The following is a 25,448-nucleotide window of genomic DNA, read 5'->3' on the forward strand; positions in this document are numbered from 1 at the left end:
CAGAAAGCTACCCGGTCCCAGAGGTTTTTTAAATTTATATACTCAGGATGCTGAGATTCAAATTTGGTGGGTCTAGTGTGGGATGTATGTAGCTTTGTGTATTTTTTAAAAGCTCCACAAATGATTCAGTTTGTACTGAGAACCACTCCACAGAAGTCACAATGTCAACAGTCACAAGCAAGGACCCATGAGGCGGAGGCTACTCTTGGCCACTTGGATGCCCTCTCCCAGTCTGACACCTCTTCTAATAGTTCTCCCCTCTAGTACTTTTCACCTTGTCCTTCTGCACTATTATGAACTGACGCAGATAAATCAGACATCATAGTTACTGAAGTCTGAGACATGCTTAGAGAAGGGATGAATCAACTGTAGCCTGTGTCTGGACACCACGCACATCGTGAGCAGTGATGATGTAAAAACCTCAAAGGCATGACTACGCTGTGTTTCTTCCGTGCCTTCAATGGAGCCTAGCACAAAATGGATGTTGAATAAATACCTAGAGAAAGGAGGAAATAGTTGCCTCACTAGTTGTCTCAATATTTATTTCCTTAATAAATACTGTATCATCTCCCCCAATCGCCTCTCTAAAGCCCAGCAGCCTAGGAGAGAATGAACATTTCAGTGATCAAGGGACTTCTAGAGTTTTCTGTCGAAAAAGTCAGTCAGATATTTTATCCCACCTATTGCAAAAAACTAAAGAAAAAGACTACAAAACAAAGAGACCTGTACAAGCTACCTCCCAGTGGCATTCCTATAGGCTGTAAGGCCCATATTCACAGCAGAGAGGGCAAACCCCGTGACTAACGCACCAAGAACTCTGTGTATTTCCGTTCCATCCTAAGGAAGGGTACATCTCCTACCTTCAGACTTCTGGTTCAATTCCCAAGCCATCACAGAAAGGGGTCTGACTGTTAGGGATCTGTGTTAGGATGTTTAGGTCTTCTGCCAGAGAACATTCATTTACAAAAGGCAATTTAAAAGCAGATGTACAATGTAAATGGAGTGTCTCAAAGATCTCTAGCACTTTTCAATTTGGACTGCCCATCTTTTCTAGGAAATGACGCCCTCTCTTGAAATAAGTAAATCTCTTAAGGCACTGAAGATCTATTACTTTCAGCTGAGAGCTGAAGATAGCAAGTAACTAAGAGGACTTAGTTCTACTCTACACCCATCTTGTTCCTCATTAATGCTATTAGAAAGGTCCTAATGTGGGGGGCCGGGTGTGGGGTGAAGCTGTGCAATAAAAGAGACCTATTTATTCTGCTACTGAGCCCTTCATGAATTTGACTGTTGCAGGTAGACCATTTGACTTTGTGGCAAAGTCAGATGTAACCACTGTAAACAGGAGTTAAGTTTAGAACTCTACACCTTTTCCTGTATATCATATAGCCTGTAGGTTTGAGATCTGAGGTCCTAGGCCAACAGGAATTACCCACAGATTATGATTATTGTCACAGATCTCAATTATGGCTAAAATACAGAGTAAAGAGGTTTCAGTTCAGTCGCTCAGTCGTGTCCGACTCTGCGACCCCATGAATCGCAGCACGCCACGCCTCCCTGTCTATCACCAACTCCCGGAGTTTACTTTAGCCACCATAATTATCACCATTATCACCACTGAAAACTCCTCAAAGGGCAAAATAGAAAAAATGGAATAGACAACCCAAAATACATGAGTAGCAAATACTTAACCTTTACAGTGCCATCAGAGGATGCACTGATAATATAATGTCCGTCCTGTGTGAAGGTCGCTTCATTGACAAAGGAGGAGTGGCCACGGAATTCCTTCAGGGTTTTTCCAGATTTTAAACCATGAATTCTATCACAAATAAAAGCAAATGAAAAGATCAATTAATATCCTGTACACTGTGGTTGGAACCAAGTGTTGAAAGCATTTTAGATGAATTACAGAAGCTCATGTGTTAAAATATTAAGAACAGGGACTATGCAATTATGTATGCAGTAGTATTTTCTTTATGTCTAACAATCAAACAAAACCAAAAGCTTTGCAGAGAGGCTTGAAGAAAATATGCCACTGATACCACAAGCTTCTGTTCAGCGACAGACTTCTAGGTCTCTGCTGGGTCCTAAGAATCTGTATTTGTCACATGCTCTCTAAGGTGACTCCGATACAGGTGGGTCCACAGACCACACTGTGAGAAACAGGAAAGTGAAAGTGAAGTCGCTCAGTCGTGTCTGACTCTTTGCGACCCTGTGGACTGTAGCCCACCAGGCTCCTCCGTCCATGGGATTCTCCAGGCAAGAATACTGGAGTGGGTTGCTATTTCCTTCTCCAGGGGATCTTCCCGACCCAGGGATTGAACCCAGGTTTCCCACATTGCAGGCAGACGCTTTAACCTCTGAGCCACCAGGGAAGCCCATGAAGTGCTGCTAAAATCCCCTTCTGATCTCTCTTCTGGGTAAAGACCCAAATGGATAACACAATAGCACTGTGTCAGCTGTACTTTGGGGAAATAAGGTCCCACATTTATTTATTACTCATTTATTCCCTCACTGTCCATATAAAGGAATCCTAGTGAAAATACAGAAATCACAAACTAGTACCTTCCTCTGAAGTTTCATCATAGCAAACAAAAGTGAGGGCAGTTTGGAAATTTTTACTTACCTAATTGTCTGGTCAAAAGAGGCACTAAGGATCTGACTGCTATCCTTAGAGAAGCTTAGACAGGTGACACCTTTGCTGTGTGCCCTTTCAAATCTCCTTAAACACTGCCCACTCTGAATCTTCCATACCTTTATTTTTTAAAAAAAGAATAGTAAAAACTTGTAAATACAGTGTCCCATGTCCCCCTCCTACTCTGCAGAGCCAGGCAAAATACAGGGCTCACTAAGGTACTAAAAACAACATTAAAAATGCATGCCAATAGCTGAATATGATATGTCTGGTTCTCAAAGTACAATGACAACTTGAATCCTATGAAACTTAAACCTCTTTCCTTTTAAATTATTAAAACAAAAATTTAGACTCTAATTTCACTTAGCAGAGACCATTTCTGTATTTTATCTAGCCCAGGGTATCTGACCAGCAATTAAATACAAGCCATAGCTGATCAACTGCTAAGCATTTGCAGACCACCACCCCAAAGCAACACACACCATATAAGGTAAGCTATAGTGGCACAGCAGAAAGGGCACGAGCAGATCTGAAGTCCCAAATCTATCACCAACTGTGTGACTTTAAATTATTGGACCTCCCTAAGCAGAGGAGTTATCAGGATTAAATAAGAAAAACTAAAATGACTGGCATAAAGTTGATGCTCAATAAACAGTAGTTAAAAAACCCCATGTAGGGACTAGCTCTTCACAGAATTCTCAAAATGTCTACATATAAGACTTCATGTCTCTAATTTATACCTTGATTTTTCCATCTTGGGCACCAGTTGCTAACATTTCTGTATCTCTGCTAAAGCACATACAGAGAACAGCATCATCCATCATCATAAAGTTATCCTGTGCCTGGTACTTAAGATCCTAAAGGAAACAATGATAAGCAATTATCAAAATAACACAAAAACACCCGTTACCCCAGGTCTCTGCAAACTTACTGGAAGCAGGATAGTAGATTGTGCTGATTAAACCTCCAAAGCAAATAGTAGTGTCATGAACGTTATCCTGATGAACAACTGATAACACTGGGAGTACCTTTTTTACACAATTCAAATAAATATAAAAAATACAAACATAACAGCCTACATCTTTTGCTTACTAATCCTTTCTCGGCAAATTTCCCTACAGTTTCATATTGTACATCTTTAATAAATCTGAATTTATTTAACGGTATGACATGAGAAACATTTTTCCATAGTCAGCTACCTTCCCTAAAATGTATTGATTATTATATTTATTTTTCTTTTATCATCCATTACTGTTCATAATGAAGTATCTTTATTTTTTCTAATTATAAAGTGAGACTGTTTCATGGTTAAAAGAAAAAAAGGCAAACTGTAAAGAAATATACAATGTAGAAAGTGAAAACCACTCATAAATCCACTACACATGGAGTGGAATTTAGTACTCTATCATAAAGATTTAAATACATTTTAAATCAGTGGTTAGTCACTAAGTAGCTATTTGGGAAAATTAAGCTGGATCTATGCCAATTTTATCACCCTAATCAAATGCCAGATGGGTCAAAAATTAAACACAAAAAGAAACACAGAAGTATTAGAATAAACCATGGGAGAAAAGATGGATAAAATATGATGATACAAAAAACTATTACCTGTACAAAGCAAAACCATACATTAAGACAAAAGTCAAAGATGAAAAATATTTGCAATGCATATTACCAAGGTTGATTTCCTCAAACCATAAAGACCTCCTACAAATCAGTAAGAAGTAGTCCAAAAGAGAAATGGGCAAAGGATATGAACAGAGTTCACAGACTAGGAAATACTGGTGGCTTTTCACATATAAAGATATTCCACTTCATTCATGATGACAGAAATGCAGTTAGTACTACTAAAAGGTTAGACTATAAACAATAAGCAATTGCTTACATATACACATAGAATATTCCATAAAGATTACATAAGAAACTGGTAACTCTAGGTGCACCAAAGAAGGGAACTGACTGGCTGAGGGACAAAAGTGGGGAACAAGAGCCTTTACTGAATAACTGTTCTGTTTTATAAAATGTTTTATCAGATGTACATCTTACGCATTCAAAAAGTAAATTTAAATTGCAACTATAACAGATAACTTAAAAACAGTAACAGATAATTCTCCTACTAGAAAAATTAATATATTTAAAATACTTTACCTTTCTGATTTTTCCAGTTGTAAAGTTCCATACTTCAATGAATCCATCAACGGACCCAGTAACCAGATACTGACCATCTGGAGAAAATCGAGCACACTCCACATGTGATTTCTGACCAAACTGTTTCAAATGAAACAATGAAACAGATGCATTTTTATCTACTGGCCTTAAAACAATTCCCATATTAATCTTTTGAGAGCTCGGCCCTAGCACAGAGTCATAGCCAGCCTATATTATGGAGTTTGGAAGGGTGTTTCTGTACCCAGACACAAAGAAATGCTTGATATATTCTCTCCAACCAGTTTAACATTGAGGTTCACCATTGAAAGTAATTTGATTTTTTTTTTTAATGACGTTGGTATTTCCAAAGGAAAAAGAAAAGAAACTATTTTAGCAAAGGACTTAGAACAAATAATCCTGTTAACTCAAACAGTAAGTTTTTACCAGAATCAGCCACTGTTAACATGATTTTCACACTAACTTAATATGGCATATGTTCCTATTTTTTTGTAATCTGGGGGAAAATAAATCAATTTTTCAAAATAAATGGCTGTTTTCCTTCATTGTTTTTTAAACAAATTTTTTATCACTGTTTCTTCTCATGACCTTAATCTGAACAAGTGATAATGTGTGACTGACTAACTCAAAGAGAACTAATTAGAGCCGACAGAAATGCTTGGGAAATGTATCCGGAGCATTTATCAGCACTGATGTTTCCATTAACAGATGGAAACTACAGTACATTAGACAGATGAGAACAGAGAAAAGCTCTATTATGAGTCTCATTTTAAATGCCCCATTTTAAATGCCCCAAAAGGAAGTGTTTAAAATAGAAAATCTTAGTCCAGCAGCATAATTTAATAGATTTCTATTTGTCGCAAGGCTTTTACCAAGGTAAATAAAAGTGCTGCTCAAAAATATCTTTACATGCAAGTCAGAACATATAATCCAGAAAAGATAAATTCAAAATATTAAGCCAAAGATGTTATGAAATATTTTTAAATCTATAAACTGAATCAGAGCACAAATCCAAAAAGAAATTGGAATAAAAAGGAGATGGTGAAGCAGCAAATACAATTAAAATTCTCGGAACTGCAACAATTACTTCATTAGACCAAAAAACACCAAGAACCAGCCAAGAACCAGCCATTAAGATGATAAAATTATTTTCATCAAACACCACTGAAGCCCACTTTCCAGTCCATGCCTAGTCCTTTGCCAAACATATAGCAGGCAAAAACACAAATGTTGAACAGGAAAATTACATAAGAGAGTTCATGGTTCTTAGTCCCAGGTTTAACCTAAGAGCTAAAGCATTTTTCCAAATGCAGGATTCCTGGGAGAAAGTCCAAGGGCGGATGATGGGTCAATGTCCAATGAATGTCCACTTGGTGATGCAGCTGAGGTGTGCCACTGCCAGGCCACAAGGGACCTCAGTGGTCACCAGCAGCAACCATGAATGTTGTCAGAGCTGAAGAATGACTTCTACTCCCCAGTCCAAGCTACTGGCACAGGGCCAGGCTGAGTCCCCAACAAGTGATTACCAACTGGGCAGTCCAAGGCTCCTACCTTAATATGCCTGCTCAGCTGTGTAGGAAACTTTTCTTCTTCGACATCTTTGACAGCTGCTTTGCCTCTGAACAGATCTATGGTCATGCCAGGAGGAAGCAATCCTTGGTGCTGCTGCCACTTCAATGCCTATGAGAAGAGAAATCCACTTGGGTGCTTTTAAAACCTGGTCCTGATTGCTCAAAGCCTGAAAGGGTGAGGTTCACAGAAGTGTGAGTCATCCAGACTCACCATCTCTGGCCATCCAAACACAACACAGCCTGGGCTATTCTGTGTGTTCTAGGATCAGAGCTTGATCTCAGGGTGGGAGGGGATTCTCAGAGCTAATGGGTCCAAGTTTCTACAGCCATTTTCTTAATAGGTGTGACTCCTATTATAAATAAAATTTGAAAAACAAAAATTTCCCATAGTTCCCAACATCCAAACACAGCTACAATTAGCATTTCATATGTTACCTTTTAGTATTTTCCCCCAACATGTTTAATTTATATAGCTATAGTTACACCTTATGTAAAATTTTATACCCTGTTTTCACCTATCATTATATCATGCTATGACATAACCAACATAACTAACATTTTCTATTCTAACATTATATTCTCTACTAGTGGATATTTCATAGCTTATTGTATTAATGGACATTTATATTGCTTCTAATTTTTGCATTCATCTAAATAATGTTGCAGTGAATAGCCTTGGATGTAAGGCTTTTTCTATTATCAGGATATTCTCCCCCAGAATTAGATTCCTAGAACAGAAATTACTGAATTGAAAAAAGAACACAAACAGCTAAGGCTCTTTAGACACACTACCAAAATGTTTTCCCAAAAAGACACAACTACAATAGCAATCACAACTGCATTATAGGGAATGGAAAAACCATGGACGTTGGAGACAGACGGCCCTAGTTTGTCAACTGAGCTATTCTGAATCCCTAATTTGCCAACCAAAAGTCCAGAGAAAAGCCTAATTTCTAGAGTTGATGAAGGGATGAAACAATATATGTTACATTACACAGGGACTATTCTCTTTTCCCTTTGTTATAGCAACAAAACTCAATAATTTTGGATGTCATCTAAAAACTCTAATGAGTGGAAAACTATGCCCTACTTTAGTAAATTCTCTGATTAGTCTGACCTCTTCTATTAATACGTTTGTTAACGACATATACATCTTCTGTTTACACATGTTCTTTGTTCACTTATCTACAGTTGGCTCACATTTTTCTTATCAATGTGTAAGCTTTGTAATGTGATCAAGATATTGTATCTGTTCGTGTTTCCCAAAAAGAATTTTTTCCCCCAATCTATCTATTTATTTATTATAGATTTAAAGGTTTCATCTAAGTTAAACTCTCAAGTAATGAAATTTGTTGACCTTAACCTTGGTGTCTACTTCCTAAATCACAGGAAGTCCTGTAATAGGAAGTCTGATATATTACTACCTAAGTTGATCTATATTCTTAAAATATATATCTGAAATTATGATTATAAAATATGAGGGAAGACTCTTATGTGACATTTCTCCTCTATTCTAAAGTAGGTTCCCCAACACCATACGCTAAGTAATTCTTCCTGTCCGTAGGCTCTGTGACAGTCTCATTACCATGTACTGAATTCTGATAAATAATAGGGTCAATTTCTTGCACTGCTGTTGCACTGGATGCTGACTACCAAAATGATCTAAACTACGAACCTCTGTTAAATGCTTCACTATTTCTAGGGCTAATATGTTCAACATTCTTCTTCCCAAAATTTCTTCATGAATATACTTCTCTAAGTTTATGTTTCCAGATGAATACTAGAATTCTTTTGTGATACAGTTCTAAACCCATTGTGAACTGGTATCAAGTGTCAAGTCTTATCCAGGAAAATCAATGTTTTATCATCTTCTCAAATTTATTTGTCCTGGAAGCTTTGAAAGGATTCTGCCTTTTTAAAAAATGAAAATCATTTTTTCTCACAAAAGTTAGGGCTAGAATTTTTATATTGTATAAACAAGAACTCTGTTCTCATTGAATATTTGAACTGGCTAGTGCTGATATACAGAAATGCAATCAACTTCTGTATGTTTTATATCTCACAAATTTACTAAATTTTCAAATTAATTCTATGATCACTATATTGTTTCTAAATACTGTTCTATTTTCTTTTCAAAATCCATATTTTGCTTATTTTTCATATTTTACTGTAATGACCAGAGGACTTATCTCCAATCAATGGGTACTCTCTGCACTCTTTACCTTGCAGTTTCAAAGCACTCCCATCTTTTAAAGGAAAAAACAAAAACCCCTCTCTTGCCCTCTGCTCTTCAGCTACTATGGCCCTCTTCCTTCTGCATCACCTTCATCTCCTTCTTTTAACTACCAAGCTTCGTAAGTCACCTATACGTGCTGTCTTCACACCTCAGTTAATTTGCTATAACATAGCTTCTGTCCCCATCTTTCCACTGGAAGCGCATCTCAGATATCCCTATGACCAAAACCAGACTCCTTTGTGACCCTAATCTTCTCCATGATCTTGGCTGCTCTCAACTACAATAACCACTCATCTGCTTGAAACTCCTATTACTTTTTCTAATACTATTCTTCTTGGTTTCCCTTTTCATCTTTCTGGTTGTTCCCTTCTCTGTTCATCGTATGGACTTTAAGTGTTCCCTATGGCTTTCTTCTCAAATTTTTATTTTTCTTAGTCTACGTGCTTTTCCTAGGTAGTCATATTTTCATATACGGCTTCAATTACTACTGCAATTTCCAAATCTATAGCCATAGCCAAAACCTCAAAGTTGAAGTTCAGAGCCACAAATCCCAGTACATACACTGGACATCTCCACCTGTATGTCTCATAGGAACTTCAAAATTAGTACATCCCACACTGATGGTCTGCTTCATCCTAACAAACTTGCCCTTCTTTTTATATTCTCCACCAAGTCAGTGAAGCCAGAATCCTAAAAGGGCAACCCAGAATGAAAGCCTCACTCACTCCTCAAATCTAACCATTCAATGTGGAGGACAAGATGAGTTTATTTCCACTCTTTCTAGGAACCCCACTGAAGTGACAATAATAAAGGAATAAAAAAGGTACATAACCCCAAAAGGCAGAGAGAATGAAAAAAGTAACAGCAGAAGAAAAACGTTAAATTTAAGAAGCTGCAAAGAGAATGGACCAGCTTGTAAACCAAGAAGAACAGATAAAAATGAAACCTAATTACACAAGATGGGGATGAAGAAGCCATAAGCAGTAAGCCAAATACCCTGCAAATTCCAAAAAAGCTTAGGAATTGAAGGAGCCACACATCCCCTCAAGGACAAGGCAGGGCATATGGCAATGATAAAATCTGAATGAAGAGCAATTAGCATCCGGGACCTATCTCAACTCTATGCATCAGGTGACTGCCTTGTCCAAGCCTCAAGAGAAGCTGCATGGTCAATTTTCTGGAACAGCTGAGATCCCAGGTTATGGAAAAAGGCGGAGCTGAGGGGCAGAGTGTAAGTAAGAAGCTTCATGAAAACAGGGGGATTAAGTGCAAGCTTGTATGCTGAACAGGGAGATTTCTCTAACCTCCACCCCCAGGCAGGAAACTAGAAGACTACTCTTTGGAAAAGCTGATCAGTCCAAGACAATATATCTACAGACACATGAGGACCTTCACTCAATCAATCTTATCAATTCTCAAACTCCACCTTCCATCCCTCCCCACACAGTTTTCAGCTTTTCAGTACTTCACTCTTAAATCTGAGGGAAGCTTTTTTTTAAACACTGGCACCAAAACAAACAGGTAGAAAAAAAGGAACTCAAAGAAAGTAGGGACACAGTAGGGAGGAAAATAGTTTAAAAATTTGAATAGAGACCCATTGTATAGCACAGAGAACTGTATTTAATATCTTCATCTTATAATGACCTATAATAGAAAAAAAATCTAAAAATTATATATATTCAGTTATATATATGTATATACACATACATATATGTATATACACATATATATAAATACATAGAGAGAGAATGAGAGAGAGGGGGAAACAGGGAGGGCAGGAGAGAAGGAGAGAAAAAGAAAACAGCATCACTTTGCCATAACCTGAAAATAACACATCAATGTAAATCAACTATGCTTTAACACACCAGCAACAACAAAAACAATTCAGGAACAAAGTAACTGGCACTCTCCTCCCAGTTTCCCTATTGTAGGGACTTGATTTCTATGTGTAAGAACTAAAGACTGACTGAATACTGAACCAACTACCTTACCCATTATCCCATCCCCACCCTTCTTTAGTTTATGCATGATTTCTCAACAAAAAGCTGAGCAGGCCCTTGCTCCATACCCAGTTTGTAAGCTAGGCATGAAATTTAGCCTATTATATTAATGGTATGTCCGACTGTTTGTGACCCCGTGGACGGTAGCCTACCAGGCTCCGCGGTCCATGGGATTTTCCAGGCAAGAATGTTGGAGTGGGCTGCCATTTCCTTCTCCAGGGGATCTTCCCAACACAGGGATCGAACCCGGGTCTCCTGCATTGCAGACAGACGCTTTACCGTCTGAGCCACGAGGGAAGCCCTATTAATGGTGGAAGAGTATGGGGCACCAGATCAAATTATGCCATTCCCACCAGTGATAACTTTCTTTAAAATATCACCCTAAGGCTCTGTTCCTGGCCTTCTTAACACATCCCCACCCATCAACAGAAAATTGGATTAAAGATTTACTGAGCATGGCCCCACCCATCAGAACAAGACCCAGTTTCCCCCTCAGTCAGTCTCTCCCACCAGGAAGCTTCCATAAGCCTCTTATCCTTCTCCATCAGAAGGCAGACAGACTGAAAACCACAATCACAGAAAACTAACCAATCTGATCACATGGACCACAGGTTTATCTAACTCAATGAAACCAGGAGCCATGCCATGTAGGGCCACCCAAGATGGATGGGTATGGTGGAGAGTTCTGACAAGAACTGAAAAGGAAATGGCAAACCACTTCAGTATTCTTGCCTTGAGAACCCCATGAACAGTATGAAAAGGCAAAAAGATAGGACAGATGAACTCCCCAGGTCGGTAGGTGCCCAATATGCTACTGGAGATCAGTAGAGAAATAACTCCAGAAAGAATGAAGAGACGGAACTAAAGCAAAAATACCACCAAGTTGTGGATGGGACTGATAATGGAAGTAAAGTTCAATGCTGTAAAGAGCAATACTGCATAGGAACCTGGCATGCTAGGTTCATGAATCAAGGCAAATTGGAAGTGGTCAAACAGAAGATGGAAAGAGTGAATGTCAACATTTTAGGAATCAGCAAACTAAAATGGACTGGAATGGGTGAATTTAATTCAGATGACTTTTTTTTTTTGACATGTAAAAGGTCTTAGTTTACTCTCTCTTTCATGAAAAATCTGCACAATCACCACAGATACAGTCACTGCAGAATCTTTACTCCTTCTGTTGTCCAATCTTCAGCTCACTTTTTGCCAGCACCAACACTGGCCTTTGCAGTTCCCTGCCTTTCTTCATTCTGTTCTTGCGTTCCTTTTGCTGTTTTCTTAAGGTCTTTTTCTTCTCATACAGGCCATGCCTTGCAAGCCTGTGTTTGGGCTCGCTCTTCGCGTAATCCAAGGAGTCGTAAGTCATGCCGAAGCCAGTTGTCTTGCCACCACCAAAATGGGTTCTGAATCCAAATACAAAGATGACATCTGGTGTGGTCTTGTACATTTTGGCCAGTTTTTCCCGAATTTCTGTTTTAGGTACTGTTGCCTCTTCCAAGGTGAAGAACATCAATGACCATTCGTTTCCGCTGAAGCAGTCAGTTGGTCATAAACTTCCTAGTCCGGATAGTTACTGTGTCGTTCATGATGGCGGCTGATCTTCAAGCAGCCAGGGAGGAAAAGAGCTCAGATGACCATTATATCTACTACTGTGGGCAGGAATCCCTTAGAAGAAATGGAGCAGCCATCACAGTCAACAAAAGAGTCCAAAATGCAGTACTTGGATGCAATCTTAAAAACGACAGATGATCTCAGTTCATTTCCAAGGCAAACCATTCAATATCACAGTAATTCAAGTCTATGCTCCAACCAGTAATGCTGAAGAAGCTGAAGTTGAATGGTTCTATGAAGACCTATTAAGACCTTGTAAAACTAACACCCAAAAAAGATGTCCTTTTCATTATAGGGGACTGGAATGCAAAAGTAGGAAGTCAAGAAATACCTGGAGTAACAGGCAAATTTGGCCTTGGAGTACAGAATGAAGCAGGGCAAAGGCTAATAGAGTTTTGCCAAGAGAACATACTGGTCATAGCAAACACCCTCTTCCAACAACACAAGAGAAGACTCTAAACATGGACATCACCAGATGGTCGGTACCGAAATCAGATTGATTATATTCTTTGCAGCCAAAGATAAGAGAAGCTCTATACAGTCAGCAAAAACAAGACTGGGAGCTGACTGTGGCTCATTCCTTATTGCCAAATTCAGATTTAAATTGAAGAAAATAAGGAAAACCACTAGACCATTCAGGTATGACCTAAATCAAATACCTTACGATCATACAGTGGAAGTGACAAGCAGATTCAAGGGATTAGATCTGATAGACAGAGTGCCTGAAGAACTATGGACAGAGGTTTGTGACATTATACAGGAGGTAGGGATCAAGACCATCCCCAAGAAAAAGAAATGCAAAAAGGCAAAATGGTGGTTTGAGGAGGCCTTACAAATAGCTGTGAAAAGAGAAACAAAAGGCAAAGGAGAAAAGGAAAGATACACCCATTTGAATGCAGAGTTCCAAAGAATAGCAAGGAGAGATAAGAAAGCCTTCCTCAGCGATCAATGCAAAGAAATAGAGGAAAACAAAAGAATGAGAAAGACTAGAGATCTCTCCAAGAAAATTAGAGATACCAAGGGAACACTTCATGCAAAGATGGGCACAATTAAGGACAGAAATGGTATGCACCTAACAAGCAGGAGATATTAAGAAGAGGTGGTAAGAATACACAGAAGAACTATACAAAAAAGATCTTCACGACCCAGATAATCACGATGGTGTGATCACTCACCTAGAGCCAGACATCCTGGAATGGGAAGTTAAGTGGGCCTTAGGAAACATCACTACTAACAAAGCTAATGGAGGTGATGGAATTCCAGTTGAGCTATTTCAAATCCTAAAAGATGATGCTGTGAAAGTGCTGCACTCAATAGGCCAGCAAATTTGGAAAACAAAGCAGTGGCCACAGGACTGGAAAAGGTCAGTTTTATTTCCAATCCTTAAGAAAGGCAATGCCAAAAAATGATCAAACTACCACATAATTGCACTCATCTCACATACAAGTAAAGCAATGCTCAAAATTCTCCAAGCCAGGCTTCAGCAATATGTGAACCGTGAACTTCCAGATGTTTAAGCTGGATTTAGAAAAGGCAGAGGCACCAGAGACCAAATTGCCAACATCCACTGGATCATCAAAAAGCAAGAGAATTCCAGAAAAATATCTACTTCTGCTTTATTGACCATGCCAAAGTCTTTGACTGTGTGGATCACAACAAACTATGGAAAATTCTTAAAGAAATGGAAATACCAGACCACCTCACCTGTCTCTTGAGAAATCTGTATGCAGGTCAGGAAGCAACAGTTAGAACTGGACATGGAACAGCAGGCTGGTTCCAAATAGGAAAAGGAGTATGTCAAGGCTGTATATTGTCACCCTGCTTATTTAACTTATATGCAGAGTACATCATGAGAAACACTGGGCTGGATAAAGCACAAGCTGGAATCAAGATTGGCAGAAGAAATATCAGTAACCTCAGATATGCAGATGACACCACCCTTATGGCAGAAAATCAAGAACTAAAGAGCCTCTTGATGAAAATGAAAGAGGAGCGTAAAAAAGTTAGCTTAAAACTCAACATTCAAAAAACTAAGATCATGGCATCTGGTCCCATCACTTCATGGCAAATATATGGGGAAACAATGGAAACAGTGACAGATTTTATTTTGGGGGGCTCCAAAAATCACTGCAGATGTTGACTGCAGCCATGAAATTAAAAGACTCTTGCTCCTTGGAAAAGAAGTTATGACCAACCTAGACAGCATATTAAAAAGCAGAGTCATTACTCTGCCAACACAGGTCTGTCTAGTCAAAGCTATGGTTTTTCCAGTGGTCATGTATGGATGTGAGGGTTGGACTATAAAGAAAGCTGTGCGCCGAAGAATTGATGCTTTTGAACTGTGCTGCTGGAGAAGACACTTGCGCGTCCCTTGGACTGCAAGGAGATCCAACCAGTCCATCCTAAAGGAAATCAGTCCTGAATATTCACTGAAGAACTGATGCTGAAGCTGAAACTCCAATACTTTGGCCACCTGATGTGAAGAACTGACATTTGAAAAGACCCTTATGCTGGGAAAGATTGAGGGCGGGAGAAGGGGATGACAGAGGATGAGATGGTTGAATGGCATCACCGACCGACTCAATGGACATGAGTTTGAGTAAACTCCAGGAGCTGGTGATGGATAGGAAGGCCTTGCGTGCTGCAGACCATCGGGTTGCAAAGAGTTGGACACGACTGAGCAAGTGGACTGAACTGAACACTCTCCCTTAACAAACATCTGCAACCTGCCTATGTACTTACCATGCCTCACCTCTCTTAATGTCCTCTAAGTTTCTTAGTTTATCCTAATAGCTGTTGGGATTCCCTGGTGACTCAGACAGTAAAGAATCTGCCTGTAATGCAGGAGACCTGGATTCGATCCCTGGGTTGGGAAGATAATCTGGAGGAGAGCATGGCAACCCAGTATTCTTGCCTGGAGAATCTCATGGACAGAGGAGCCTGGCGGGCTAGTCCACGGGGCCACAAAGAGTTGGACGCAACTGATCGACTAAGCACAATAGTCATTACTATCATACCATAATTTGCTAAATGCTGTTTACTATTTAGTGTCCATCTTTGCTACAAGAATATAAACTCCTCCAAGAAAGACATCTTTATTTCATGGATATATCATAAGTATCTAAACAATGCCTGGCACATATCAGGTGCTTAATACTTGTAGAATGAATGTACACATGGCCTCTCCTGATATTATCTTCTGTGGAGATTCTGAATGTGACTACCTCTTAACTATAGTATAAAAGAGTTTTTTTTCTAAGACGTTAACATTAAAAATATTTCATGTATACATTAAAAAAGATGCACAAATTCTATGAAACAAAACAATTTGTTAACATGCATATGTAAACTCTGGGTGGTAGGACTCCTACAACTTTTCTTGTATTTCAGAATAAACAAAACCTTCAAAAAAAAAAGAGGTAAGAGACATTGCTTACACAAGCAAACACTCAAAAACTTACCTCTGTGTACCCTTTCTTAGGAAGTTACCAGAAGTACTCCATTAAAACAAGGTTCTAAACTATGAGAAGGAAAACATGTTCCTGAAAAATATGACCCAGAACTCTCAGTATGAAGATGAAACAACTCCCAGTACAATCACTGTGCAGGAAACCATGAGAACAAGAGAGAGAAGGGCCTCAGGGAAAATATCAGCAAGCAGGGGGAAAGGGAGAATTTTTACACTTATTGGAATGATACAGGATGAAGAAGCAAAAGTTACACAGAAAACTAGGCAAAAGAAAGAAATTAAGCAATTAGTGCAAAGAATCATCAAAATTACATAAGAAATTAAATAGTTATTTTTTGTCTACAAACAATATTGATGTAAAGATAATATAAACATTGAAATGATTTAACCAAAAGTTGTGATATAACTATACTGAAAATCCAGAGAAAGAAGAATGTGTGCATGTTGTGGGGAACAGGTAAGAGAGAAATCATCTTCCACTAAAGTCAACAGTTAATGTTTAAAACTTTTTCTAAAAAAAATCAAAATATGACATTATAAGCATGATATTCAGCTACAAAGGTAAATGCCAAGAGTTAAAAATGGTTGTGGGAAGTAAGACGGTAGAACAGGGCAGATGGAACTATTTTCTCACTAAAAGCCCTGAGAAGTCAAAGTGTTAGTCACGCAGTCGTATCTGACTCTTTGTGACCCCATGAACAGTGGCCCACCATATTCTTTACCATCTGAGCCACCAAGGAAGTAAAAGCCTTGAGGTACTACTTAAATTATGCACATCTATCACTCAGGTAAAAAGTAAATTAAGAAATAAAGCAGCTTATTTTTGAATTTCAGAAACACTGTAAGCCTCTAACAGTAGCTTTTTGGCCCCTTTCAAAATGCAGATTTAGTGTAAACAGGCTATTTACATCTCTATTAATGACCTGTAACTCTGCTATTTATGTAACATCTAACACTCTAGACAGCTTTATAAATAATAATGACAATGCTAATACTACTACTACTGCTTAAAAAAATAAATAAAAAAGAAACACCACTGGCAGCTACCATTTACCAAGTATTAACAAGGTGCCAGTCAATATACAATTGGTTTAAGTACATTTTATCTCCTTTAATCCTTAGTACAACACCATGATGAGTAAATGGGATCAAAACAGTTAGGCAGTGTGTCCAATACCGCAGCCGGTAAGTGAGAGAGCTCAGATTCTAACTATGGCAAATATTTCTTCCGGTGTTCTGACTCGATGATCAACAATGTCAAGATAGGACAATCAATTTTATTGTTACTCTAAATCCGTCTCCAGAGTGTACACCCGTAACCACTAATCTGCACTACCACTCCTAGGAAGGACGAATGTGGCACGGCACAGCTGTTGGTACAAGCAGTTCTATAGGTAGTTCCCAGTTCTTAGGTTAATTTCTTTAGCTCATACATAAGAGTTTATACACAAGAAACATTACCAGGAGTCCACAGGAATTTCAGTTCCAAAGACTAATTACCTGACCCAGCAATGCCATGAGACGAGATGGAGGCACCACGCTGACTTCCCCAGCTAAGGCCTGGGCAATGGCTGCTCTTCTCTTCTCTTTGCTACTGCCATCGGGATATGCCTGAAAAAGGAGAGGGGCATAGCATCATTTCCAAGAAATGGAAAAAGATATAAATGTGCTTATTTTTTGAAAAAGAGCAACAGTAACGAAGCAGAAACATTCAAAACACAAAAGATAAAAAGAAACTACCCAGTTAAACAGAGGATTAATCAAATTAATTAGTTTTTTAAAATGATGTCTCAATTCTACCCACTTGCATTTCAAAAGCATGAGCTGAGACAGAACTGAGGTTAGCCAATCCACAGTTAGTTCTGAAAAGAGCCTCAAAATAGTAAATAATAAATATATGTCAAGCAAGCAAAGTCACTCAGTCGTGTCCGACTCTTTGCGACCCCATGAGCTGTGGCCTACCAGGCTCCTCCATCCATGGGATTTTCCAGGCAAGAATACTGGAGTGGGTTGCCATTTCCTTCTCCAGGGGATCTTCCCAACCCAGGGATCGAACCCAGGTCTCCCGCATTGCAGGCAGACACTTTACCTTCTGAGCCACCAGGGAAGCCCAAATATATGTCAAAGAGTCTCATAGTAATAAGTATACGTCAATAATAATAAACTATGTAAAAGTCAGAGTTGTTTTTCCAGTTTTTAAAAAATCTGCAAAGCCAAGCATTCTTTTATAATCTTTAATAATTTCTTTCAGTCAAATGACTTCCCAGAAGTTCTTAAACAACTCTAACTTAAATTCTGTCCTGGCAATCTAAACTCCTTCTTTTATCCTCATGGTTTCCTTGAGTTTACTCTAACTTTCCATTACTCAGGGCCTATTAAATTCTTCTTCCTCCTATTTAGAAAAGCTTCTGGTAAAAGGCTGGCTGAGAAAGAATGAAACTATATCTAAGAGTTTTGAAGAATGGTATCAATCATAATGCTCTACCAGGAGCATAAGCAGCTGAGAAACAGAAACATAAGCTTTTAAGAAATAAAAGAACTAAAAGGAAACTGCAGTTGTTAAGAGCTAAGGACACAAATGCACAGTGAACACACCAACAGTAGAGCAGTGCTTCTGGGCAGATACTTAGGCTAATAATAGAAATAACACAAGAATAAACTTTCTGCTTTTTTACTAATGAACACATAATCCTATATGATGCGGTGTGCGCAAAAGAGAAGGCCCTCAAGTACTCAGAAAATGAACAAGACTACCCTCTTTAATATATGCAAATTTCAACCAATGTAAATAAACAAAAAAGTATCATTGTAAAAATTAAAACAAATTATAAAAAGTATCCAATAACATGGTTTGAAAAAATATCACATTATTGCACGTTTTCAAAGTTAACAGCAGTTTCTTTTCATTATCAGTCTTACCTCTCGAGGATCGAAATAAGACCTGGCCAAGAGGTTTTCCAGATGAATATACCGCTCTGGCTGTGTTTGTTTTAACATGATCATGGGGTCAGTCTGTCTCAGAAGAGATCTGGCGGCACCCAATTCTCGGAGCTCTATCAATTCCAAAACAACCTGTAAAATTGAAAGAAAGCGGCGGTTTCAATGCATTCTCTTAACTCGTTTTCTTTTTCAGTACAATTTCCAACACAGAAATGGTCTGCCAAAGTGATTTCCAAATCACAAACCAGGAAATGCCCTTTTCCCTCTCCATAGGCAATTTCACGCAGACAACTAAAGTAGTTATACAATAATAACTTCCATCCGTCCTTTTTATCTACCAATCTCCCCTCCTCTCAGGTCTCTTATTCCAAATGTAAGATGCTAAAAAAAACTAAAAAGATGGAAATATATCCATGAGCTCCAGAGAAACTGTCCTTCAGTTACCAAAATTTTCTTTAGGGTATTACTAAACCCACATGGATTGTAAAGAAACAAACCCATTTCCCTATTTTCACTTCAAATCACACAACATTCTTATTTCCAGAAAGTCTACTCAGCTCTATTGTACAGTTAAACAATTTTATGATCTATGTACTGGTTTCCTGGCATAGAACTTCTAAAAACCTTGGAATCTCCCCACTAATAAATACCCTTGTTATTCATGAGCCCTCTGCATCACACCTAGTTAGCGCTATGGAGACGGCTCAGGATAGGGGCTGGTTACCACTAGGACCAACCACATGATTTGAGGGTTGTTGATGCTTTGAACTAGCCCAACCCCAAAGAGAGTCAAAGAACTGGAGGTTGAAAAAAAAAAAAAAGAACTGGAGGTTGAATGAAAAATTATGAAGCTTCCTGGTTGATGAATACTTCAATGCCAGGCGACAGACTAACTCTAACTCCATGGGTAGAAGGCACTGGAAACTGTGGTTCAGTACCCTCCCAAACCTTACCCTACATGTCTCTCTATTTGGCTGGTAATGATCTCTTCCCTTGATAATAAAACTGCCATCATCACTATGTCACTTTTCTGAGTTCTGCGTCATTCTACTAAAATATCAATTCTGAGTGGGTCATGAGGACCCTTAAGTTTGTGGCCAGTTGGTCAGAAGTGTGGGTGGCCCAAGACATCAAAGTATTGCTGGTGTGTGAAATAAAGACAGTCCTATAGAGGACTGAGCCCTTAACTTGTGGGGTCTACACCAACAAGTTAGTGGTTGGTTAGTGGTGGTTAGTGTCAGAACTAAACTTCAGTACACTATTTGGTGTATGAATGATTGATGTTAGAATAGATCATTTAATGGTTACTTGAGAAATAATACCAATTTCCAAGAGAGATAAAAATACGGAGTAGTGGGGACTTCTCTGTTGGTCCAGTGGCTGAGATTCCACGCTCCCAATGCAGGGGGCCCTGGTTTGATCCCTGATCAGGGAACTAGATCCCGCATGCTGCAACTAAGACTCGGTGCAGCCAAATAAATAAATAATAAATAAAATAAAGATTAAAAAAAAAAAACACAGAGTAACACTCAAGCTTCGAGAGTAAATTTTAAGGGCTGTCACAGCCCAAAACACTTGCAGAAATGCTTATGGATGCTCTCTGGTCAGGGAGGCCCACAATAAACCCAGGTCCAGGAATCAGCATCATCCCCACTCTTACCTGTTCATAGAGGTCAATAAGGGTTTTGTCTGGCAATTTCAGAGACTGTATAGCCTGTAAAACAGTATCCCAATGGCCACTATTAATGTCAGCCACAAAACTCTCAATGCTGTCCACTGTATTCAGAGACACAGTTGTCTCTTCCTGCAAGGTAGCTAGCGCCCGATGTAGACTGTTCTCCTTGAGGTACTGCATAATGAGCCGGATCACACTGAAAGAAACAAGCATGTCATTCAGCTCAGGGATCCTCACTCACCAAAGATGCCACAAAACTAGGCCCAGTTTATTTTTCTCTGCAGCCATCCTCCTTTCACTACCCGCTTTCCATTTATCATGTGAGTAAAACCTTCCCTCCCCCACCCCCCACATCATAGAATCTGAGTTACAGAAGACCCTGGGGATCACCCAGTTCCTACTTCGAACCCGTACATAGAACTGGGGTTCAGTGAGGGGAAATAACTTGTCCCGTGGCTCTCAGTCAGAAAGCAAGATAGTACCAAGAAGACTCTCACACTAGCAAGGTCAGAGATCTTTTTATTATGCCAAGTTTCTTGTTAACTCATATGATTCCACTGTTGCACACTTTAGGAAAATATTTTAAACCTAGTCTACTCGCTGACACAGAATACTCTAAATGACTGGATGGTTTGGTCCATTTTTAAATGACAGCAAAAAAATATGAATTGAGACCTTCTTAACAGGGATTTGTTGAACACAAATAAGTAGAGCTATATTAGATGTAAATTCAAAACAAAGCTTTGTGTCCTCACAAAAATAACACCTACCCACTGCCATTATTACTAAAATTTCAGGACAAGTGAAATAAAAACATGTGGATACACTTTCCCAAGGGAAAGAGGACCCAGACAATCTCCAAATATTGAGAGAACAAGCAACAATTTTCAGCATTTCAGCATTCAGAAAATTTACAAGTCATTTATAGTTAAATATATACAATTAAAATTTCTTGGTCTTTGGCTTAGTATTAAGGAGTCTGGTGAATAATTTTTTATATAGACAGTAAAAGTTCATGTACATTGCTGTATTACACTGTTCTTCTCTTGCCTTAGAAGTACACATATGGCTCATGCATATTTCTACTGGACAGCACGAGCATCAGGGGTCACACTGTCCAGATTGGAAGAGATTTCAGAATGGAATTTAGTCTGTTCTCTTTCCTGGGAAAGAAATAATAATCAAAACACAATGACCAATGTTTACTTGACCAGTGTTCACAATATATCAGGTACTGTTCTAAGCATTTTTGACTCAGTTACTCCTCAAAACAACCCTATGAGGATGGCATTTACTCTTATGTCCATTTTACAGATGAGGATTTGGCCAGGAAACAGAGCTAAGTGGAAAAAGGAAGATTCAAACTGGCAGGGTGGCATGTGAGCATATATTGTTGTTGTTCAGTCACTCAGTTGTGTCTGACTCTTTGTGAACCCGTGGACTGCAGCAAGCCAGGCTTCCCTGTCTTTCATAATTCTCCTGGAGCTTGCTCAAACTCATGCCCATTGAGCCAGTGATGCCATCCAACCACTTCATCCTCTCTCATCCCTTTCACCTCCTGCCTTCAATCCTTCTCAGCACCAGGGTCTTTTCTAATGAGTCGGCTCTTTGCAACAGGTGGCCAAAGTAGTGGAGCTTCAGCATCAGTCCTTCCAATAGCCCAGATAAGAAAGCAAACCCCCTCTTCTTAAAAATAGTTCTTGCAGAAGGGAACTGAATACTGCTACTCACAGTGGTCTTTTCTCTCATGGGCCTGTTAAGAGACCCCAGCTTGGATCCTGCTGTTCCAGCGCCACAGTTTCCCACAGCACACTTCCATTTACACTCCCACAATGAGACACCATGCTTGCAAAGAACTCCTATTTGCTACAGCCAAAATCAAATTCACTTTCTTCTTTGTGTAATACGTAAGAGTTAAAAGTTTTGGAGATAGATTGGGATTTGAATCAGACCTCTGCACTTACTGTGACTTTGGACAAGTCAGTTAAGGTCTCTTTGCCTATTTCCTCATCTGTTAAGAAAAATACCTACTCTGTAGGGTATACAGATCAGTCTGTAGGGCTGATCAAAGAGAAGATGACACTGCTTACAGTGTGACTAGCAGAGAAAATATTTAACACAGCAATTATTGATAATAAAAAAACATTCAGCAGCTCAGGGCTGGGAGAATGATCTGTTCTCACTTTTAATTCAGGGCCTGAAGCATGGAATCCTTTCCAATTCCTGCCAGCTCCTAGTTGTCTTCATCCCCAGCACTCTCCATCACCCTTGTTTCACTTTTCTCCACAACACTTACCACCATCTGTAAACCTATTTTACTTACTGCTTTTGTCTGCTGTTTTCCTTCCTCTTTCTATAAGGGCAAGGACTTTGGTCTGCTTCATTCACTACCATATTCCCAGGGTCTAGAGCAGGTACACAGCAGACTTCAATATTTCCTGAATGAATAAACCTCCCTTCCTCCTATGGCGGATCTTGAGGACAAGTCATCTCCCTTAACTCATGTTAAGTCTGCCGATTTAATTATTAAGCGTTGGCAAGAGCAAGTAGAGGATGGAGTCCTGGAGAAGTTCACCGAAGACTTTCTTCAGTCACTCATTAGTACCCCTCTCCCCCAAATCTATCATTCTCCTGGCCCAATTTCCACATTCTGTCCCTCCCTTGGGGCTACACAAAGCTCACTGGCCAACCAAAATTCAGCGCCACACGGAACCGGATAAAACAGCTAGTCGTTCTTTCATTCCAAAGACAATTATTGAGCCTCTACGACGTACTAGGAACCGAGACTGTGATGAAAAGCAGCCCCCAGGCGCCGACACAGGCTAGAAGGGTGGGCAACCGGTGACAATACCCGATAAAGAGCTAGGCAGAAGAAACCAGAGGGCCGTGTAAGCACACCAAACCACCGTGCTCAAGAGGGCAGGAAGAGAGGGCAGGTTAAGAGTGCGGCCCCCTGTGCAGATGAGACCGGAGTCCTGACTGGATGGCTAATCTGCTCAGTCTCAGGGCGCATCAGGAGTCGGCGAGGGCTAGAACTCAGGTTTTGCGGGCACGTCCTACCCCTAGCCCCGCGCCGCCTTCCACCGGGCTTTGGGCTTTCCGTTCGCTACTTTTGTGGGCCCGCCTCTGAAGCAGTCAGATCCCAGAAGCTTCTTTGTGGGGAAGTAAATACCCCTCCACTGCCCAACCTCTCGGACGCCTCCCTCGAGCAGCGTCCACCCCTCAACTCATCGACTCCCGGCCCGGCCACTTCGCGAACATCCGACACCACGAGACTCACTCTGAGGACTCGATTTCGATCGACATAGCGTTGTCTTTCCGGGCGCAGGCCCCACTCCACTCTCAGCCCAGTCGCGCAACGCACCAACGACACCTCCGGCGACCCACGTATGTCACTTCCGGCGACGTCGACGCCCGCTCTGGAGGCGGTGTGTACGGAAGAGGAGCGAGGACTACGTGTGGGGCGGGGCATTGCGGGGCGGGGCCTGCAGGCTGGGCTGTGCGGGGCGGAGCTTCGAGGGCCTTTCAGAAGTCTGAACCTAAGCGCCTGGTCTAGAGCATTTTTCATTCTCCCTAAAGAAAGAGTTGTTCTTAAACGACTGGTTTTCAAATGTTGCCTTTTAAATTTTTAGTTAGTTTAGATTTAAAGATAGGGCTGGCAGACGTAGAGAACAGACTTGTGGACACAGTGGAGGAAGGAGAGGGTGGGATGAATTGAGAGTACAGTAGAATCATATATATTACCGTAAACATAATAGATAGCTAGTGGGAATTTGTTGTCTGACTCGGGGAGCTCAACCCAGTGCTCTGTGACAACCTAGATGGGTGGGATGGGGTGGAAAGTCAGAGGGAGATTCAAGAGAGAGGGGACATATGTATCAGTTCAGTTCAGTTCAGTTGCTCAGTCGTATCTGATTCTTTGCAACCCCATGGATTGCTGCACACCAGGCTTCCTTGTCCATCACCAATTCCCGGAACTTGCTCAAACTCATGTCCATCGAGTCAGTGATACCATCCAACCAACTCATCCTCTGTCATCCCCTTCTTCTCTGCCTTCAATCTTTGCCAGCATCAAGGTCTTCTCCAGTGAGTCAGTTCTTCGAAACAGGTGGCCAAAGTATTGGAGCTTCAGCTTCAGCATCAGTCCTTCCAATGAATATTAAGGACTGAGTTCCTTTAGGATTGACTGGTTGGGTCTCCTTGCAGTCCAAGGGACCCTCAAGAGTCTTCTCCAAGACCACAGTTCAGAAGCATCAATTCTTCAGCCCTCAGCTTTCTTTATGGTACAACTCTAACATCTGTACATGACTACTGGGAAAACCATAGCCTTGATTAGATGGACCTTTCTCAGTAAAGTAATGTCTCTGCTTTTTAATATGCTGTCTAGGTTGGTCATAACTTCTTTTCCAAGGAGCAAGAGTCTTTTAATTTCATGGCTGCAGTCAACATCTGCAGTGATTTTGGAGCCTAAGAAAATAAAGTCTGTCACTGTTTCCATTGTTTCCCCATATATTTGCCTTGAAGTGATGGGACTGGATGCCATGATCTTAGTTTTCTGAATGTTGAGTTTTAAGCCAGCTTTTTCACTCTCCTCTTTCACGTTCATCAAGAGGCTCTTTAGTTCTTCTTCACTTTCTGCCATAAGGGTGGTGTCATCTGCATATCTGAGGTTACTGATATTTCTTCTGCCAATCTTGATTCCAACTTGTGCTTCATCCAGCCCAGCATTTCTCATGATGTACTCTGCATATAAGTTAAAATAAGCAGGTTGACAATATACAGCCTTGACATACTCCTTTTCCTATTTGGAACCAGCCTGCTGTTCCATGTCCAGTTCTAACTGTTGTTTCCTGACCTGCATACAGATTTCTCAAGAGGCAGGTCAGGTGGTCTGGTATTCCCATCTCTTTCAGAATTTTTCAGTTTGTTGTGATCCACACAGTCAAAGGCTTTGGCATGGTCAATAAAGCAGAAGTAGATGTTTTTCTGGAATTCTCTTGCTTTTTGATGATCCAGTGGATGTTAGCAATTTGATCTCTGGTTCCTCTGCCTTTTCTAAATCCAGCTTGAACATCTGGAAGTTCTTGATTCATGTGCTGTTGAAGCCTAGCTTGGAGGATTTTGAGCATTACTTTGCTAGCGTGT

General features: G+C 40.1%; 1 protein-coding gene, 1 long non-coding RNA gene and 1 pseudogene across 2 annotated transcripts in view; 1 reads left to right on the top strand and 2 right to left on the bottom strand.

Annotated features, from left to right (window-relative positions):
• SMU1 (SMU1 DNA replication regulator and spliceosomal factor) overlaps positions 1-23,734 on the bottom strand; it is a 30,312-nt gene extending 6,578 nt beyond the window's left edge. The window contains exons 1-9 of the mRNA XM_043453143.1: positions 23,584-23,734; positions 20,289-20,499; positions 18,608-18,760; positions 17,189-17,299; positions 6,353-6,481; positions 4,784-4,903; positions 3,376-3,492; positions 2,627-2,754; positions 1,693-1,819 (exon numbers count right to left, since the gene is read on the bottom strand). Of these exons, the coding sequence (XP_043309078.1) occupies positions 1,693-1,819; positions 2,627-2,754; positions 3,376-3,492; positions 4,784-4,903; positions 6,353-6,481; positions 17,189-17,299; positions 18,608-18,760; positions 20,289-20,499; positions 23,584-23,609 (1,122 nt within the window). The 5' untranslated portion in view covers positions 23,610-23,734. The remainder of the gene's footprint in view (positions 1-1,692; positions 1,820-2,626; positions 2,755-3,375; positions 3,493-4,783; positions 4,904-6,352; positions 6,482-17,188; positions 17,300-18,607; positions 18,761-20,288; positions 20,500-23,583) is intronic.
• LOC122431730 lies at positions 3,869-13,348 on the top strand. The gene is made up of 3 exons (XR_006266612.1): positions 3,869-3,989; positions 9,421-9,431; positions 13,336-13,348. It is a non-coding gene; the product is annotated as an uncharacterized LOC122431730 (long non-coding RNA).
• On the bottom strand, positions 11,600-12,340 carry LOC122431729 (annotated as a pseudogene).
• Positions 23,735-25,448: the final 1,714 nt, after the last annotated feature.

Source organism: Cervus canadensis, chromosome 30 (genome assembly GCF_019320065.1).
Source record: "Cervus canadensis isolate Bull #8, Minnesota chromosome 30, ASM1932006v1, whole genome shotgun sequence".
Classification (NCBI taxonomy): domain Eukaryota; kingdom Metazoa; phylum Chordata; class Mammalia; order Artiodactyla; family Cervidae; genus Cervus; species Cervus canadensis.